The sequence below is a fragment of the Nyctereutes procyonoides genome, unplaced genomic scaffold, assembly GCF_905146905.1.
Source record: "Nyctereutes procyonoides isolate TBG_1078 unplaced genomic scaffold, NYPRO_anot_genome, whole genome shotgun sequence".
Taxonomy (NCBI): Eukaryota; Metazoa; Chordata; class Mammalia; order Carnivora; family Canidae; genus Nyctereutes; species Nyctereutes procyonoides.
In genome coordinates, this window is record NW_026575146.1 from 53,346,862 (window position 1) to 53,366,975 (window position 20,114).

Here is a 20,114-nt window from a genome sequence, read left to right on the forward strand (position 1 = left end):
TAGCAGGGTTAGAGAGTAAATAGTAATTTAACATAATAAACACCTTGTATAATGCTTTAGAAAGTGATATGCTATGGGAAAAAGAAGGGTAAGGGGAATCAAGGTAAGGGTGTAGTGGAAAAGCTTCTGTCTTCAGCACCTTGATGAAGACTGAGAAAAGAGAATACTTAAGTAAACTGTGTTGTCCATGCATCCGAGGAGTTAGTCTAGTTAGGATTTTCTTAGGTTAATCTGTCTTTATGAAATGTCACACATAAAATGCCTCGCACAAATCCTGTCTTATGATACTAAGTGCCTCTCTTACAACTCTCAATCTCACTGCACCACCCTCCTCCTGATTCCTTTTGTATGTGTATTGGGATCTTCTGTTTTACCATATCTAGCTCAAGATTCTAGAGTGGATTTTAAAAATTGAAAAAGTAAAATAAAATAAAGAGAAAGTGAACCAATATGATAAATGCTCCCCATGAGGATGCATCCTTCCCAGTTACAGGCAGCTTCTCCAAGATCATTTTCATTACCTCCAATTACTAGATAGAACCCTCAGGAAAAGTCCAGGTGAACCACTTTTCTAGGCTACATATTCGGATGAGATGAGAGTTATTATTTTCACAGCTCTTAGCTGACAGAAGCCATTTGTATCTGGAGTTTATCCTCAGTAAAAAGTCATGCAAAGTAAGTCCCTATCCATTGCATGCCTTCTGTTGGTCACTTTCCTGTGTCTCATTCACATCTTCCCCAATTTTCTTTTCTTTTTTTTTTAAGATTTTATTTATTCATTTGAGACAAAGACAGAGAGCATGAGTGAGGGGAAGACGCGGAGGGAGAGGAAGAAGTAGACTCCTCTCTGAGCCAGGAGCCCAACATAGGGCTGGATCCCAGCTGAAGGCAGATGCTTAACCAACTGAGCCACCCAGGTGCCCCATTTTTTTAAAAGATTTCATTTATTTTTTGACAGAGATAGAAAAAACAAGCATGGGAAGTGACAGGGAGAGGGAGAAGCAGACTCCCCACTGAGCAGGGAGCCTGACGTGGAGCTCAATCCCAGGACCCTGGGATCATGACCCAAGCTGAAAGCAGATACTTAGCCAACTGAGCCACCCCAGTGCCCCCTTCTCCAACTTTCTATCCAACTAGTGCTTTCTACAAACCATCAGCATCAGTCAGTTCATTACATGTGAGTTTAAAATGAAACATCACTCAACCTAAGAGTTGTTCTAAGGGCTTCTAATTGTCAAACGAAATATTTGTTTGCCTTTTAATTAATTAAAAGGAACATTGGTCATCTGAGAATCTGGGGAGTCACTCTGGGGAAATAGTGGATCCTTGAAATTACATTAGTCTCGGGCTTCTCACACATAAGATACAGAACATCCTGTCTCCAGGATATGACAGAGAAGTCTCCACTTGTATCCAGTCACTAAACAACAAATCACTAACTTCACATAACCACAGTAAGTTGAGGTTAGTATACTTCATTATCAAAGATTCTTCCTTCCTGATTGTCTTGTCCTGTAAGTTTGGCTCTGGTGCTTTCAGGTATATAATCGTTAGCAAGTTAGTTTCCCTCTGCAGGCTCCAGACTCTTCATCTGCAAAACGGTTGCTCCTAAACTGTGTCATTATGTTATTCCCAAAGCTCAAATCCCTCAACTGAATTTTCAGATTAGCAGTGTACAGACTCCAGAAATATCAAAAGTTGAGTTGTCATCTTACTGGTGAGGAGAAGCTGTTGCAGGGTTTTAAGAGGTAATAGAATCCTATTTACTTTGTAGAAAGACCATTCAATCAACTGTGTGGAATGGATTAGAGGGGGGATAGAGACAAACCCAATTAGTAGTCTGTTGGTAGCATCTGAGTAAGATACGAAAAGGGCCCAAACAAAGGTAGATCAAGAATGATATAAACTGGGGGCATCTGGGTGGCTCCATCTGTTAAGCATCCAACTCTTGATTCTGGCTCAGGTTATGATCTCGGGGTCATGAGATCAAGCCCCTCATCAAGCTCATTGCTGGACTTGGAGCCTGCTTAAGATTCTCTCTATCCTTCTCCCTCTGCTCCTCCCCCCTTTCTCTCTCTCTCTCTCTCTCTCTCTCTCTCTCTCTCTCTCAAAAAGAAAAAAAAAAGAATAACATAAACTGGAACAATACTTTAGTAAGTCAAAATTTCTCTCTGGTTTTTGGCATTTGCTTTGTGGCTTTTCTTCTTCAAACAGACTTCAAAGTGTGGTGAGGGCATCAAGAAAATGCCCCATTGCTCTTGGTGGTGACTCAAAGTGGGCATTAAGGTTGGCCCAAGCATGCACACATTTTAATGAAGATGTCCTTTCCATACTGCATTTAACAGGGAAAAGTACGATGATGGCATCCATGGAAAAAAGGCTTCGGCCAGGTGCCCAAGGCCAAAAAGAAATATCTGGTACATAGTACACACTAAATAAATGTAGACAGGCTGCTGATTCAAGAATATTTGAATCAGAAAATATTTACAGGTACAACACTTCAGATCAGCGATAACATTTTGAAAATACTTCTGAGTGCTTAGACAATCACTTTTAAAGAAAATGGTGATTCTCATCATCAGCTATTAAAAGAAAAAATGCTGAGACAGCGGAGGCAGTTTAAACTGTGGAAAAGATCGGTGCTTTATCACATCTCATCTGAACAGAATCACGTGATGAATTTGCTGGTCTCCAAGATGACCACCATCAATATATTCCCTCTCTGCAATTTCCTACTTTCCTTCCACCAAGAGCTGGAGTCTGTTCCCTCCCTCCTTTTGAATCTGGGCTGCTCTTAGTGACTTGTTGGGTTCATTGAATGTAAGGAAATGACATTCTGGGACTTCTGAGGTTAAATCAGAAATCTTGAAGTTTTTGCCTGGGCCTCTTCAAACTCTCTCTTCGAGTCTTCAATTTGAGAGAAGCCAGCTGCCATGTAAGAAGTCCATCCACTGTGCAACTAGTATTGTTTGTTGAATAAGTAAATAAATAGGTGTGCAGATGTTTGCAAAGCTCCAGCAATAATTAAGCCTCCTAAATTTGCTATGTTCTCTACTTCCCAAATGTAAGAAAGAACTGGTGATCTCTGATCTCTCTGAAGAGACAGAGTTCTTTCTCCAGCTTGGATTGGGAGTGGCCTTATACCGTTGGGCTCACCAAGGATGCAGAGCACTGTTGGTCTCAGAAGAGAGCTCTGTATTGCACACAAAGGCCCCAGCCATTGGACGTGCTACTTAACAAGAAGAAATATCAGTGAGCAAAGAACAGTGTGGGACTATGTTTTAATAATGCAAATACTTGCATAGGTATTGAGCCCTATACAAAGATTAACTCATTAAATATTCAAAAGTCTATGAGATAGGCACTCCTATAATTCTCATTTTACATATATGAAAAACATGACATGGAAAAACTAAACAACTTGCACAAGATCATATAGCTAACAAGTGATAGCTTCACTCTAGACAGCCTAACCTGGTGACTGTGATGCTTATTTATTCACTGTATTGTCCTACCTCTCCGGGAAGAATTGTGACTCCAGAGTCATGGCATTTGGGAGGAAGGGGTAACTTTTACTAACCAAAAATAAGGAGGAAGAGAAGGAGGAGAGGAAGGAAACGGAGGAGGTGGGGAGGGGAAGGCGGAGAAAGGAGAGGAGGAGGTGAAGAAAAGAAAAATCCCGTTGTTTGTGACAATAGGCAAGATATTTAATCTTTCTGTGTCCTAAGGTTACATGTAGTAATTTGCTTTGGCATGAAGCAAATGACAAAATTTCATTTTTCTTTAGAGCATTAGAGGTTCTCTGGGAAATGATGTCTTTTAAGTACCAAATTGCAGTATTATTAATGATCTTTATATAAGTAAAATTCTCTCATACTGTATCTGAATAAATTAACTGAGAGCGTCTGTGGAGGGCAGGAAAAGGGCTTCACTCCTTGATGAAAGCCATTAACCTAAGTCTAGCTCTTTGCGTCCCATTGAATTCTAAATACATTTTCTAATTTTTAAATCTAGGAACAAAACTCTGCTATTGCAGCTAATTAAAGTCATTCTGAGAAAAGTGTGCACGCATGTATTGTATTGCCAGCCTTTGAACAGAATGTGAATAGCCAAGTATGGGAAGTTCCGTTGGTTACTCCAATCACTGGATGAACATTGACCTATTTCAGATACTTCTGTGACTCATCCAAAAAGCTCCAGATCACAAGTTCAGCATTTAAATGGAAACACAAATGCCATAGTATGGAGATTTTCCTCACTTCAATGACTACCCTTCCTAAATCAAGAAACATTCTAATTTGAGGCATACCAAAAATAGCACTGGTACATATGGAGTCTCAAAATTAACAATTACTATAAATAGGCATCACTTTGTCAAAGACCCAATTCTAAGACTAAAATTTTATATAATACTATGACCATGTTTTGATGTCAAGAAATTTTCAATCACTGTTCTAGTGCCATAAAAAGAAATCTAAAATGGGCTGATTCTATTTTTTGCTGATGATTAAATATCACGGTCATTCCAGTGTTGTGCAGGAAAAAAAAAAGTGGGAAGAGCTAGGGAAGCCATAATATCAAGAGAGCAGGCTTCCCGATATCCTACAGAATATGGCCACAAAGAAAAGGTCTTTAGAGAAGACAGAGGAAGTCTTTGTGCCAAATAGAAAACATCTCATTCAGCATAGCAAGCACTTGTGAGAAATCAGATGCAGATAAAATCTTCAACACACTAAGTGCACTTTGCCATTGTCCTCATTTTCCCCCCTATCTTCTCCAAACTCGTCTGATTTCCTTCAGATGGTCTATCAAAAAAGGAAAAGCAATTTCCCAAAACAAATATACTTAAATTTCTACTTCCAATGTAGATGATTAGGAAACTAAAAAAACATATTTATAGGTTTCAAACAGGAAAAATAGCCCTACAGATGGAAGGCTGAATTCAGCAGACTCAGCTCAAGCCTAAGATCATCAACCTATGTGACTTTGTACAAATCACTTGGTCTTATTGGGCTACAGTCTCCTCCTCTGCAAAATGGAACTAATACCTGCTTCCCTCTCAGATAGTTATGAAAACCAATTTATATGGTCTCTGTAACCCATTGTGTGTCCTAAACCATGACATGCTCTGAACACATCAAATGTTATACAGGATCTTCTGTTAAAAGTTATTGAACTTTCTGCAAAAAGCATGGGACCTAATAACTGTTATTTCTTTGCCAAAAGGGGGAGATTTGCAAGTGCTTGTGAGCCCTTTAAAGCCAAAGAAGCATAAAAAATGTGACTTTCCTCTTGATGCAGTCAAGATGGAAAAAGAACTAAATGCAGAATAACAGTTATTTAATGTTTAATGAGTATAACTTAATGCTTTGGAAAGACCAAATCATCTTTGTGCCACGTAAAACCATTTTGCTCCATCAGTGATGGGCACCTCACACTTTGCAAAACACCAGTCTAGAGAATCCTTGTACTTCTAGACATAGAATTCCAGGTTCTTTCTGCTAAATGACTTAACCAAAGGCGCAACTTCATTCAGTTGCAAAATTGAGCTAAAAATATAAGATCTTTAGTGTCTTTCAGTGCTCCTCACCAACAAAGCTCACAATCAACTAAGTTGTGCATGATTTCTCAATTTTTACAAAGTGATAGACTACATACAAATAACAAATCCCTCAGTTAATGACCTCAGGGAACTGGGATTTCACTGCAGATGGTTAGCAATGGAAAACAAATTTTGAGTTGTTATCAAAATTAAACACCTGCAGATGAGTGATTGGATCAACCAAGTGGCTAATCAGGAGAATCTCTTCTTGTGTTGTTAATCATGTACAACATTTATGTATTGAATATACATTTATGTATACTCAATATTGCAGAACTCTCTAGATCCATCCACATGGGTTGCCTGTCAAATAGATACATGCCCAGGTATGAGTGCTCATGTATTAATCCTTTAAGAAATTTGGCAACGCAGACATGATCATGTCACTCTCCAGTGGCTTCATTACCTGTGGGATAAAATCCAGAATCTCTAACACTATCTTAAAAGTACCCCCCACCCCCGCCATGGTCTTATCCTCATCCCTTTTGCCACACCATCTTGTTCCAATATTTCTTTTGCTCTTCGTGTTCTAGCCATACTGACCTTCTTTTATTTTCTCAAAACTAGGCTTATTCATGCTGTTTCACCTGCCAAGAAGGCTCTTAGTTAGCCCCACCATCTCCCTGATCATGCTAATGCTCATTTATTCTTCAAGTCTCAGATTAAACAGCACGTCCTCAAAGGAGTCTTCCCTGTACCCCCAAATTAGATTATATTCAACTGTCACAAATTCTCTATTTCTTTACTACTGTCAATCACAGTTGAATTGCTGGTTCCTGTCTTTCTACTCCAGTGTGTAAGCTCACTGAAGGTTGGGAGTGTATGTCTCTCATCTATCCCTCTAGCTCTGGCATGTACAACAGAGTCTGGTACTAAATAGACATCACTAGGCAATTGTTGAATGAATGAATACATGAGTGGTTTCAGATTGGTCTACACCTAAGGCAACAGAGTCCTCCAGAATAATTTAGTAATCTTGAGAAGATCTGATAGTATTTTTCAGCTTCATCTAGACCATTCTCTTTTTCTAAATGTTCATGATATAAAGGTTCTGGGGTAGGGGGTGGGGTGGAGAAAGTGTAAGTCAATCCTCCATAGAGCTGAGTGACATGCCAGGATCCTTGGTATAATTCTGTCATGAGGAATGCACCCTCCTCAAAGCTTAAGGCACCATAATGTTCAGCCTAGTGGGCTCAGATGATCCTCACACAATCTTGGGGAAAAGAAGGCCACTGATAAGAAGATATCCTCAAGCCTTCCATCTGGCTTTTTTTTTTTTTTTAAGCAACAAAAATTAGTCTACTTTCACATTAAAGCAAATGTTATTTTTTTAAGATTTTACTTATTTACTCATTCATGAGGGACACAGAGAGAGGCAGAGACATATGCAGAGGGAGAAGCAGGCTCCATGCAGGGAGCCCGATGTGGGACTCAATCCTAGGATCCCAGGATCACGACCTGAGATGAAGGTAGAAACTCAACCACTAAGCCATCCAAGTTGCCCCTGAAGCAAACATTATAATTTGCTTCTCAAGTAGCCACAATGATGAAGAGAGGCCATGCTATAGGGTTCTTGGTGTAATAAGAGGCAGTTGTGTAGTGGAAGGAGTATTGGACAAGGAATCAGAAGACATAGATTCTGGTTCTGGCTCTGCCACTTATTTGCTGAGGACCTTAAGCATCCATCTCTTCTCAGCTAAAATACCCTTCCCTTTTAAATTCTATGGACCTTTGGCCTTCAGGGTTCCCATGAGCACCAAATGAGATAATTATATTTTACTATTGTATATAGGAGTTTCTAGTTCTTCAATTACAGAAAAAAAATTATAAAACTGTAAAATGCTAGGCAAAGTATGATAATTTTGTCACTGGTCCTTGGAAGCAGTTTCATCTTCCTGATTTTGGACAGAATCTATAACAGTAAAGTGATTTTTCATTCCCTGCCATCTGAACAGGGCTGGTAAAGATAGCCCTGTTCACACCAGGCTAGTTAGGGAGGGCAGAGTTAGCAGTTACAGCTGGTTCATCTTTGAGAGGCATCAGGGCAGTGATTGGGTATAACGTACCTCCCTTGCTTTTCCTTGTTCTTCTATAGCATGAAAACTGTCTTTTAATGAAGCAGTCCATTATTAAGAGTCTGTGGGTCATACTCTTGTTGGCTGTAACACAGCAAATGCTTGACATGATAACCTGAAACATAGGTCAGAGAAGCTCCACCTACAGGAAATGGTTTTTTTTGTTTTTTTTTTGTTTGTTTGTTTTTGTTTTTGTTTTTTTGAAAAGGAAATGGTATTAAAAGAAACATAAGTCCTATCGCTCCTCATTCATGCTCAAATTACTGAGATGGAGGCTTTTTCCATACAATTAGAGCTGAAGTTGAAATTTAAAGCTTCATATAAGTAATACAGTAAATTTTTACTAAGATGCTAATAAGCAAGGCTTTTTAAAGCAGCACTTGAGGAAGAGGGTATTAGACACTGTCATTATAAAAGAAAAAAAGAGAGACCAAAAAAAAACAAATTAATCTTCTGACTTTACTCTTTCAGGTTATGAGACATTAAAATGGATTTATTTTGAAGTGCGCTGTTGTTTTTTTAGATTACCACAGTCAAAATAACTGTAGTGAGAAACATACAGGAAGAAATAACTCCTGTCCAAAGTCGATCCTCACAATGCTTTCTTGAGTTCTAGAATATTTCTCAGAAACCTGTACTGAAGAAGAACTGGGTTGACCCATTGTTGACATTGTTCCTAATTGCAGACTTATCAACGAATCCCTGAGGGACCAGCTGCTGGTGACCATCCAGAAGACTTTCACGTACACTCGGACCCAAGCCCAGCATCTGTTCATCATCCTCATGGAGTGCATGAAGAAGAAGGAATTGGTATGTAAACAGCATTCCCCACGAGTGGCAGAGGCCTCTCCATATTCCTTTAGTCCGTCGAAACATTTTCTTGAATCACACACCAACTGTTCTTTATTTCCAGCCAAGCTCACAACGTTCCCCAGGCTCTATTGGCTCCTGTAGCCTCCTCCCCTCAGTAGCAAAGACACTACTTTTTCTGCCCAGATTTAATGAAGTGTGTGTAGCTGGGTTTCAGCATCCTAGTGAAGCTCACCCCGAATGCTTCCGATTGCCTCCACAAAGGAGTGGAGGAGAGAAAATAGGTTTCCTCCTGGAAAATGCTTCCCTTGGTGCTTCCCTTTGCTTGGGAGTAGGGAATCACTGATGGGCTTATTGTCAAATATCTTAGTGACACAGGGGCTGGGCTAATGTGCTAATCCATGCAGGTAGAAAAGGGAGTGACATGCCCACGGAATGCTGGAAACTTCTGTAGCTTCCAAAGTGTCCTCCAATAACTGCTGAAACACTCCTTACATCTGGTGCAAGTGTCTTGCAAATGTGGTATCATCCCAGAGACCTTCTGTTAGAGTGAACAGAAATAACACGAGCTAACATTTAACGAGTACTTGCTATGTGCCAGGCAGCATGAGAAATCTTTACATGCATTAACTTCTGTGATCTTTACAACTGTCCCAATGAGAGAGGTACCATTATTATCCTCACCTTACAGATGAGGAGATGCAAACAGACTTGATTAGTAAATGAGGGAGCAGGACTCAACACCATGGCATTTAATCTCTGCGGGAAATGCTTTTATCAGAAATTGTCTCATTGAATCAAATGTGGTACATCGCCCACTCTGAGCAGATTCCCTGCAGGCCTCAGCAAGCAAAGACTATCCTCAGAGGTCATTGGAGCCAGCCTGCTGACAGGGGAAGTTAAAAGAGCAGCTTAAACCTGAACAGAAGCCTCCCTCAGGTTTTGAATCACCCTAAGTCTGCGTGGGCATTATGGAATGACTATCTTTTGGGATGTAAGGGGGGCACTTCTCCTCCAGAGGGACACCAGGGCCAGACCCTGAAAGGTTCAACCACAGGGAGGCAGATAGGGTTAGGAGGGGCTGGAGTGAGCCGCTTTCAGCCAGTTCCCCCACTAGGCATGGCCTAGAGCGGTCTTGCTCAGGATGGTGTCCTGATGCCCAGGACAGCTGCTGACACCCACAGGGGTTCACTGTGACTGCCAGGAGGGAGGAGAGCAAGGAAAGGAGGCAACTTCTGAGTTTGAGAAGCCAAACATTTAGGAAAACAGGACTTGACTCAAGTAAGCAAGACCTACGTCCAGCAAGCATCCTCCATGAACTTTGTGAGAACCTTCAGCCCCTTCTGGGTTTTACACCTCTAATCCTTGAGTGTCCATAGACCCAGGTAGTCTGTCCACTTTGTATAGAGAAGCCAGCACACTGATGAGGTTCACAGCCACGACTCCTGGTGCCCACAAGGAGACTCAGTTCAACACTCCCTCCAGCCCCAGAGGGGGGCATGAACCCCTCAGCATGCCACACATAGAATGGATTTCCTACTGACTTTGTGCTAACAGTCAGTTTCCCTATGCCAACTGTGAAAACTTACCAGAACTATCCATTTCAGGGGTCCTGTAAATTTCCTAGAAAGGCAGTTAGGATTAAAATTCAAGGAACCACTTAGAAGTCATAGAACCAAATGAAGGTGAGTGGCCTCCCCAAGTGAAGTATTCCGTAGGACTATTCCCTGGGACTCTACCTAATAATCATTATGTTGCTTCTTCATAGCCCCTGCTGTAAAGGTCAACTGTATCTTTTTTTTTTTTTAATTTTTTTGTTTTGTTTTTTTATTTATTTATGATAGGCACACAGTGAGAGAGAGAGAGAGGCAGAGACATAGGCAGAGGGAGAAGCAGGCTCCATACACCGGGAGCCCGATGTGGGATTCGATCCCGGGTCTCCAGGATCGTGCCCTGGGCCAAAGGCAGGCGCTAAACCGCTGCGCCACCCAGGGATCCCAGGTCAACTGTATCTTAGTGACAGAAATTTACTGCAAGATACGTGAGATATCCCTAGCTGTGGGCTAAGGCAATGCAATCTTAACAGGAAATAAGTTATCCTCTTCTCAGAACTGGGCAGAAATTAAGATTTTTTTTTAAATCACAAGAATTTTCATTTTGAAGGGACTGTTCATGTGCACAGAAAGCACCAGATGCTTTATAAATGATGTGGACATTGTTTCTCCCCTTAGTCGAGGAGGAAAGTGAGATGGAGGGAGAGTGGAGATGTGCACACCGCCAGGAGGAGCCCGCAGGGAGGGGGTGTCCTGCCACAGAGCCCAGGTGGCTTCTACTCCCCAGGCTGCCTACCTTAGCATATCTCATGGCCAGGAAATAGCCACATGACCTTGGTGAGAACCTTCAGCACCTCCCAGGTTTGGGGTGAAAGTTTCCACTTCTCAGAAGTTCACATGGAGCTCTTCCTCACTTCTGTAGCCTCCCAGTTGCATTTATTCCCTTCACAGATGAAGTGGGATAGACCATTCTGAGGTCAGTCTAACTCTTGCTAAGTTCAGTGAAGGGATCTGGTGCCAGAGCCGGGCTGATGTCTTTCTCACCCCTGCATCCTTGTAACTTCTGTAAGAAAGAATTTCACCAGGGATGTGTAATTAGCTTGTGAAATTCAGGTGCCTGGGCCACGTGGCCTCATGGAAAATACCCCTCGATGGGCCTTTTGGTGGTACTTTCTATTCATTCCATATTGTCCTTGGAGCAACTTACTTCTCCTCTTGGGTCCAAACAACATCTCAGAATCTGTCACCTTTTGAGAAGATACATCCCCCTAGAAAGCAGCCTCTGAGCTACGTTCCATCAGAGTTACCAAAAGAGAAAGAGATTAAATCTGTTCTCAGCAGCATATCAACTTGGAGGCACCTAGTGTCCTGTCACCCCCTTCCTCATCAAGAGGAGTCTAGTCAGGAAGAGCTCGGGACCAGGAAGAGGACCCCAAGTGGCAAAGCACAGTGTGAGGCTGATTGTATGTGTAGAAACAAAAGTCTTCTAGTTCCAAAGTGCAGGGCCAGCTCCTCACCCCTGCTCTGCCTCCTCGACATCCTGTGCGCCCCTTCTGACCCTCCAGCCCCACTGCTTTAGCACATTTCCCTTCCACTCTGTAGTGAAGGAGGACCTCGCTCAGCCATGTAAGCCCCCCATGGTATGTGGGGCCCAGACCGCGTCCCAGTGGAGGAGGCCACTAGTCCAGAGACTAGTTCACCACCTTTGTGTCCACACTGATGGTTCCTCCCACCTGCTGTCCTTTCTCAGCTGCTGGACCTCACACGGGCCACCTTGCCACCACCTGTCAATCACACCAGGGAGTCAGGTCCACACTCAGTGCGGACTCTGCTCCCAAAACCAGGACTTTAAAATCCACTCCCAGCTCCAAGCACAACTGCCCTCCCTCCTCCACTTGCCACCATCACTCATTCATCTCAAACTTGAACACCAAGCTTCTCTGTGGCTCGCTAGTCAGAGCTCAAACTTCTGAGATGATTTTCACAGAAGCAGAGTGGAATTGAGTGCAGTGGTCTCTGCCCTGTGCCTCGCAGAGAGCGCAGACTGTTTCCACTCTTCGCTGGCCTGGGTCCTTTCACTTACCCACCCTTCTGCCCCTGGGCCTGCTGCTTCTCGGTACCACTCCCAAAGCAGGGTCGTTTGGTTCTTACTTGGGCCTCTAGTGAGGCCTCGCCTCTCCTGCTCCCTACAATTGTGGAAACCTTGATAGTCTGACTGCCACTTGAGGACCTTTGCAATACCTATCACTGCCTTTATGGTATGGGGACACCAGCCTCTTTCTTCCTTCCCTACAGTGAGTTCTCCTGTGCTGTAGTGATTCTAAAGCCCAGAAGTGATCTTTGCAACTAGACTAATAAGTATGCTTATCCAGTCCATCAATTCAGGATGTACATGAGGAAAAATAAATTGATTTGTCCTTAAACCTCTCCAGTCAAGAAGCTTCTGGGGATGCCACAGAAACACAGTGGAGAGGTAGCTTGGGTGCAATCAGAGGGGACCTGGGATCGAGATGTATTTGGAAGATGATGGACATACAGCCTGCAAGGTGAAACTGTTCCTTCCTAGCAGCCAAAGCTGTGGCATCTCAATGTCATCACATTCTCACCAGAGGAGGTGGGGGGGACACCTTCAGGCAAGGAATAGCCAAGGCTACTCTCAAATCTAACAGCCATTCTCCACTGACTGGCCATCGAAAATCAGGCCATGGGTCAAATCTAACACACAAGCTGTGGTCTGCTGGCCCCTCTACACAGTAATGCCAGTTGCTTCCAACTGAAGCACAGAATCAATGACATCACTCATTTGAATGTAAATGTTTCACTTATATTTCCAGTCTTAAATTCCATCGCTTTTTTATGGACCTTTCATGCTAAGGAAACCAATCTTCTTGCAGTTATTTTTTTTTATTATTGCCTGCTTCCCTGCATTTTTTCAAACTTAGGGCTCTCTCAATTAGCCATAACCAATTGCCAAACACACATATGCCTATGAATGCACGAGTGCGCATGCCACATTCACACACATGCATGCACACACACACACCTAGAATACACTGCACTCCTTTATTTGCAGCTCTCTTGTGGTACTTATCATTTATACCTTAAGTCATTTATATATCTTTGACTTCTCATGTAAGCTGTTAAGAGCAGAATCTGTGTCTAATTCATTATTCTGTTTTCCCTTCACTCACTTATCCCTTAGCAGCAGAGCATATACATAGCAGACACTCAATAAATCTTTATTTAATGGGTGAATAAATGAACGAATTCAGATGAATATACATTAGTGGGGACAGATACGTATTTAATATCCATAAATTGCCTTAAAATCTCCACTAACGCAGTGTTACATCTCCTTAGGGAGTCATAGATTTGGTTTATGGACTTAGGTTTGATTCAGGGCCATCTGCTTAAGTTGTGGGAGGTATTCTAATGTGGTGGTTATGAAGAACAAGTTCTAGGAGCAGACAAACCTGGATTCCAGTTCTGGCTTTATCATTCAGGTGACTTAACTCCATGAAGCCCCAGGATTGACCACTTTAATAATACTCATGTGTTTTAGATCCACCACACTTCCTCCTACTGGTAAGATTATACTTAGATTTAAAAAAAAAAAAAAAAGACACAGTGAGACAAAAATCATCATAGACCAAAAGATCAAGACTGGCCCAAGGGTTTCCCATGCCCTATATCCATGCCCTGCCAAGTACAAGGCCAGGCAGTCCCCAGATGTCACTCACACGGCTTCCTGTTCTTGCTTGACAGGCTATAGAGCTGGCGAATCTCCCCTAGACAGTAGGGAAGGCCACAGAGAAGTGTGGTCCGTGTCTTTCCGATGAGTCCCTGGAGGCCAATGTCCTCTACCTTCCAATTCAGGGAGATCTGTTTCTTTACGAGGATGTAATTAAAGTGTATGCTGATATCACATCACAACTTCGGCCGCATTTGGAAAAATGAGAGGGAATTCTCTCTACCTATCTTCATAGATTCATAAAAACTAAGCAAACATGACTTCTAAACAAAGAGGTTTCTTCTCTTTTTGTCAACAAGCCCCTTCTATCCAGGAAAGGACCACAAAGTCTGAGATGTTCCTTGCTTAGAAAATCAGACTCTTGATACCATGGGCAGGCAGCTGGGTGAGTGTTACTTGGCAAGTTAGGGTCTCAGCATCGTGTAGGAGATGCTCCTGAAGACCCAGGTTACCCTGAGTTACTAAGAATGCAGCATTTTAGCACGTGTAAAGAACGTTGGCACAGTATGAGGCTCTGAGGAAGCCCTGGATGACTTTCACTATAATTACATTTATTCTATGAGTAACTATAGATACTAATTCGAGTGTAAGCACAGATGTCTACACTTGCCCTTGTGTTTCCGTAGTCCTAGCTAAAATTGTCAGTTAGGCACAATTTGACCTCGGAGATCTATCATCCCACCTTCACATTCCAGCTTCCCTCTTTGCTCATCTCAATGGATAGAAAGTACAGACAAAAGGAAACATATACGTAACCTGCCACTGTCTACCCTGTTTAACACCAACAGCCAAACAAGCACAGTAGACTCCTATGATCATGAGGGGAGAAAACAAAGCTGGAAAGGAAGGAGCTTTTTAAGCCAAATGGCTGAGAGTCATAGAGTCATGTATCAAGTTAAAAAAAAACAGTCTTTTCCAACACAGGGTTTGGAGAGAAATAGAAATGCTCTTTGAGATAGATGCTGAATTGTACCTTACTTCTTTTAAGTTCATTTAAATGTCGTCATCACATAATTTAAATCTCAATATTTTAAATGAGATAGTGGGAAAAGAATGCAAAGAAGTATTGCTCCCTTAAAAATGTTCTCCATATTACATTCTCAACACACAGTGGGTGATTGCAGGTTGATTTTTGAAGGTTCTGAAACTCTTAGATTAGAATATCATTTTCTAGGAATAAGGATGATGCAGGTTTTAGACTCCATTTGCTTGGCTTCAAATCCCAGATTTGCATTTAATGCATGACACTCAGCAAACTATTTAATCTCTAGATACCTTTGTTTTTTTCTTCCAGAGAATTCTGTCTATTTTTAAGCTAACCAGAAAAATGAAACAAATTGGAGGAGTCCATAGAAGTACAGAAAAATCCCATTTGATTTCCATCCTCACTCTCAAGGTCTCAGACTCTCTCAGAACCAACAGAAACACCCCTGACCTTTCCTAGCCATAGTCAGCAAAAATTATCAGTGGATTAGAGGCAATAGGAAAACACAGAAAATGCTCTCTTTTACTGAGAAAAATAAAATATTATGATAAATGAAATATAAATACACAAGAAACAAACATATTATTGCATTCCTACTTTAAGAGCTGACTTATTAAATATTATACCTAACAATTGTTTTGAGTTTCAGATCTAAGACAGACTTTCTAGAGACTGGGTTTCAGAGACTCCACATCTCACCTCTACTCTGCATTCCACTCTGCCTTCAAAGCCAGGGTCTCACCATGTTTGCCTTGACCAATGGTTCCTGCTTGGCCAGTCCCTCCGTTCCAACTGACACTCAGCTGCGGAACACCTCTTAAAGAACAGCTCTCCTAACTATAACCTCCCACCCAATCAGAAACCCCCATTGCCCTTAGCAGTGTTTGCCAAAGTGAGGAATGCTGTTTGCATAAGAGATTGTTTCAGGAGGAAGACAAATCAATATTTTTATTTTAAGAGGCATGTTTTAATTTGCATTATATTACAAATAATGACAACAAAACACAAAACCATGACTAGTAAGCCTAAATAAACACAAAGTTTAAAGGGGAATCAATTCAAAGATCTGATTATAGTGTTGGTATATAGATATGGCGAAACAATGAAGACTGTACAAGCTAGACTGTTAGCTTGGAATTAAGTTTCAGTTCCTTAATGTAGTATTTAAGGCCTTTTCTGGTCTGGATCTGGTCTACCTTTCCAGCCACAACTACTAATACTACTAATTTTATCCCTTATACTTTAGTCTAGCCAAGTCCAATTTTCCTTGAGGTAAAAGACCATGCCTTATACATCTTTCCGTATTTTGTGAAAGCTCTTGAATCCTCTCTTCAAATGTTAAATGTAGTAGTTTCTAGAAGTACTGAAATGGATTCTCTACCCCTACCCTACAGCAGATTCCCAGCTAGGAACATTACTATCCAAAAAGGAATACAGGAACCAGTGTTTTTTCTGAATTCAATAGAGTAAGAATTCTTAGCCTTGTGTCTAAGAACAGCCATAAGTCTTCAGTAAGTTCGGTGAGTCCCCTGAAAATATATGCAAATTTTTGTAAGCATATGCATATTATGGGAAGAATACATTCAATTCTCAGATTCCCCCGGGATGAATCACTCCAAAGAGTTAAGAACCACTGTAGTAGGGATCCCTGGGTGGCGCAGCGGTTTGGCGCCTGCCTTTGGCCCAGGGCGCGATCCTGGAGACCCGGGATCGAATCCCACGTCGGGCTCCCGGTGCATGGAGCCTGCTTCTCCCTCTGCCTGTGTCTCTGCCTCTCTCTCCCTCTCTCTGTGTATCTCATGAATAAATAAAATATTTAAAAAAAAAAAAAAAAAAAAGAACCACTGTAGTAGATGCCCTCCCATAGCAATAACTACATTTGGACCACAGGACCCATAAACACTGCCTTTCGTTCCTTCTAGTCCCTCAGAGATACCCCATCTGAATGAACATTTAACCTCCAAGGAATTTCTAACTGGGTGCACCTCCACGTCTCTCATTAACAGTTCCTGTACATGTAAGCTCTTCCATGCTAAACAGTCAATCATGCATTTCAGGAAGCCCACAGCTTGTAATTGGGCTATGATCCAAAGATCTATTTACAGCTCAGAACCCACTGTCTCATAAAGCAGTGTAAATAATAGAGCAAAATTCTGGTTTGCAATAAAGAGACTAAGAACAGGAAACCAAGAAGTGTACTTCCAAAGAAGAAAAAGATTGTCATCCCCTTCTCTGGGACAGGATGACCCTAGTCACAAAATTGTTCATGTATTCGCATTTTAGAACCTGTTCCCTCTTCCTCCCTCTTCCACCGCACCCCAGAAGCCTCGGATTCACATCATTTCCAGACTCTGCTTCCTCCAGCATCTCCTTCATAGCTAAATGCAAGGAGAAAAAGCGTTAACAGACGCTGGTTTAACCTTTCTCTCTTTTTAATTTATCTTGAGTTTTCTAACCCTTCCCAGTGACACTTCCTTTGACCAAAGGCTGTAGAACTCAAGTTTGAAAATTACAGCTCCAAGGGGCACAGGTGGTTCCCAAAGTATTTATTTCTTCCCACCGCTTCGATCCCATGGAATGCCCTCGAACCTGTATGCCTTGGTGTGGTTGGAAACCATAGTATTTGCAGAAGGGTGGAGGAGAAATTAAATGGGAAGGAGCAAGAGAGGCTGGAGAACGCAGGTTATTTGTAAACCGGGTGTCGAAAAGCAGGATGCTTTCTGTTCTCCCTTCCTTGCTAATCAGTGTGTATACAGTGCCTCCTGTCATGTGAACTCATTCACCCACATTTCCATCTATATTAGTATTTATGCTTCTTCTTATTAGGTGTGATGCCCAGTAAATGAATACATTCATCAAATCCCAAGGTTTCGGCCTGGGGCCATTAGCCTGAGGCAGATCACGTGTCACCCAATAGACCACTCTCCCAATTTATTATCTGCCTTCACCAAACCCCAGCCTTGACCAGATAAAATTATCCTGATCGAGGAGGACAAACATACACCGCATAAAGATGATCACTGCTGCCATCATCTCTATCATTTATCTTTGATTTTTATCTGCTCTACGTGGCTATTTTCTCCTTCAAAGACAATCTAAATGTCGTGCCTGCCAATCTCCTCCTTTATTTCAGAACTGATTTGCGTTGTTTTTTCTCCTTCTCATCTGGTCTTTTTCTCTCTTGTGTTTTCTTTATGCTCCCGCCCAGTTCCACGGCTTATGATCAACTGCAGCCAGGGCTCAGGCTCACTCTGGAGCTGATCTGCCTTCTTTATTTCCCTAATGACATGGCTAACATATCCCTGATCCCCATCCTTGTGGACCACAGCACCGGCCTCTGGTGGCCACACAACTGTAGTTTCCTCCCTCTTGTACTCCTCCTCCTTCCTTTTTTTTAATTTATAGAAACATAGGCACATAACCCACAGAAACATAGAGGTTCAAGGTGTTGGGAAAACACAGGGCAGACAGAGGCTCCAACATTGGCCACATGTTGGAATCACTTGGGGAGCTTTAAAAACAACAAGCCTGGATCCCACCCCTCGCGGCTCTCATGTCATTGGCCTGGGATGTGGCCTGAGTCTGAAAGATGGTAAAAGCTTTCTCACAGAATAGAATGCTTGCTTCTGCACCATTACTACTTACAGTTCTATGTCTTTCTATGCCTTTGAGCCTAGATAATTCTGGTATAATTTGTCACAAGGAGATGGGCTTAATTTTTTTGGAAAACAAAATTTCACCTATATGAAACTCCTCATTTTCCAAAGATGCCATCAAGTGAAGTTTCATGATATATTAAGAATAGGCCTGGTGGGAGGCTGGAACAGAGAAAAAGCATAATTAAGTGAAATTGGCCACAATCAACTTGATTTTAAATACGTATCTTCCTCAGCTTGCAGCAGGGTTACACCCTGATAAACCCATCATAAAATGAAATGAAAATATTATTAAGCCAAAAATGCATTTAATTCAGCTAACCTGCTGAACATCACAGCTTAGCAGAGCCTATCATGTGCGTGCTCAGGACACAATAGCCTACAGTTGGACAAAGTCATCAAACACAAAGCCTACTTCATAGTAAAGTTGAATATCTCATGTAATTTCTGGAATAGTGTACCGAATGTGAAAAACAGAATGTATGGATTCAGAATGGTTGTCAGCATACTGGTTGTTGACCTCGTAACTGCAGGGCTGATCAGGAGCTGGGGCTGCATCACAAGAAATTGTCCTAACATATATCACCAGCCCGGAATGATCCATATTTGAAATTCAAAATCCAGTTTCCACTGAATGCAAATCACTTCCACACCAGAATAAAGCCGAAAAATCGTAAATTAAAGCTGGGAACTGTCTATACTGGGATCCCATTCTCCAAGTGCTTGGCCATGACTTCTAACAAGTGTTCAGAAGTTCGGGGACTTCACTACCACCCCAAGTGCTCTGTACATGCTCGCGATGACCCCTTCAGTGATCAAGAACAGACAGGAAGAAAAAGGTGTCGCCGCCTCCTGGAGAGCAGAGAAGGAAAGGAAGTGGAGGACGAGGAGTATATTAATCCCTAGCCTGCCAGTTGCTTTGTAATTTTGTCTTCCCCACAACACTAAGAGACAGAATGTCCTCCCTATTTTTACTGACTTGAGATCAGTCAGCTGATAAGTGACATGGTCGGGGCTCCTCCTGCCCTCCCACCCATTGCCATCATTCAAAGACCATTTCCCTGCTTCTTCTCTGAGAAAACACCAAGTGTCAGATGACATTGATGTGGTGGGAGGGTCTAGGGACCCCGGGACCTTGGAATGGGAGACCACAGTGGCTTCTGAGTGGGCCAAAGGCAAGGAGTGGATCCTGTCACCAAGCTGGGCCGCCTGGTGAAGGACATGAAGATCAAGTCCTGGAGGAGATATATTTCTTCTTCCTGCCCATTAAGGAATCTGAGATCACTGATTTTTTCCTGGGGTATCTCTGAAGGATGAGGTTTTGAAGACTATGCTGGTGCAAAAGCAGCCCTGTGCTGGCCAGTGGACCAGGTTCAAGGCATTTGTTGCCATCAGAGAGGACTACGGACATGTCGGTCTGGGTGTTAAGTGCTCCAGGGAGATGGCCACTGCCATCCGTGGGGCCATGGTCTCGGTCAAGCTTTCCACCCACCTATGGGGCGAGGCTACTTGGAAAACAAGATCAATAAGGCCCACATTGTCCCATGCATGATGACCAGCTGCTGTGGCTGTGCTTGTGCACCTCACCTCTGACCACAGGGGCACTGGCACTGTGCCTCAGCTCCTATGCCCAAGAAGCTGATGATGGCTGGTATAGATGACTGCTAAAACTCAGCCAGGGG

The 20,114-nt window shown here is 42.4% G+C and overlaps 1 protein-coding gene across 2 annotated transcripts in view; it reads left to right on the plus strand.

The window, feature by feature from the left end:
- TRPM3 (transient receptor potential cation channel subfamily M member 3) overlaps nt 1–20,114 on the plus strand; it is a 501,163-nt gene that overhangs the window by 331,907 nt on the left and 149,142 nt on the right. For both annotated transcript variants that reach the window (XM_055310391.1, XM_055310392.1), the window contains one exon: nt 8,364–8,487. In XM_055310391.1, coding sequence (XP_055166366.1) covers nt 8,364–8,487 — 124 coding nt within the window. The remainder of the gene's footprint in view (nt 1–8,363; nt 8,488–20,114) is intronic.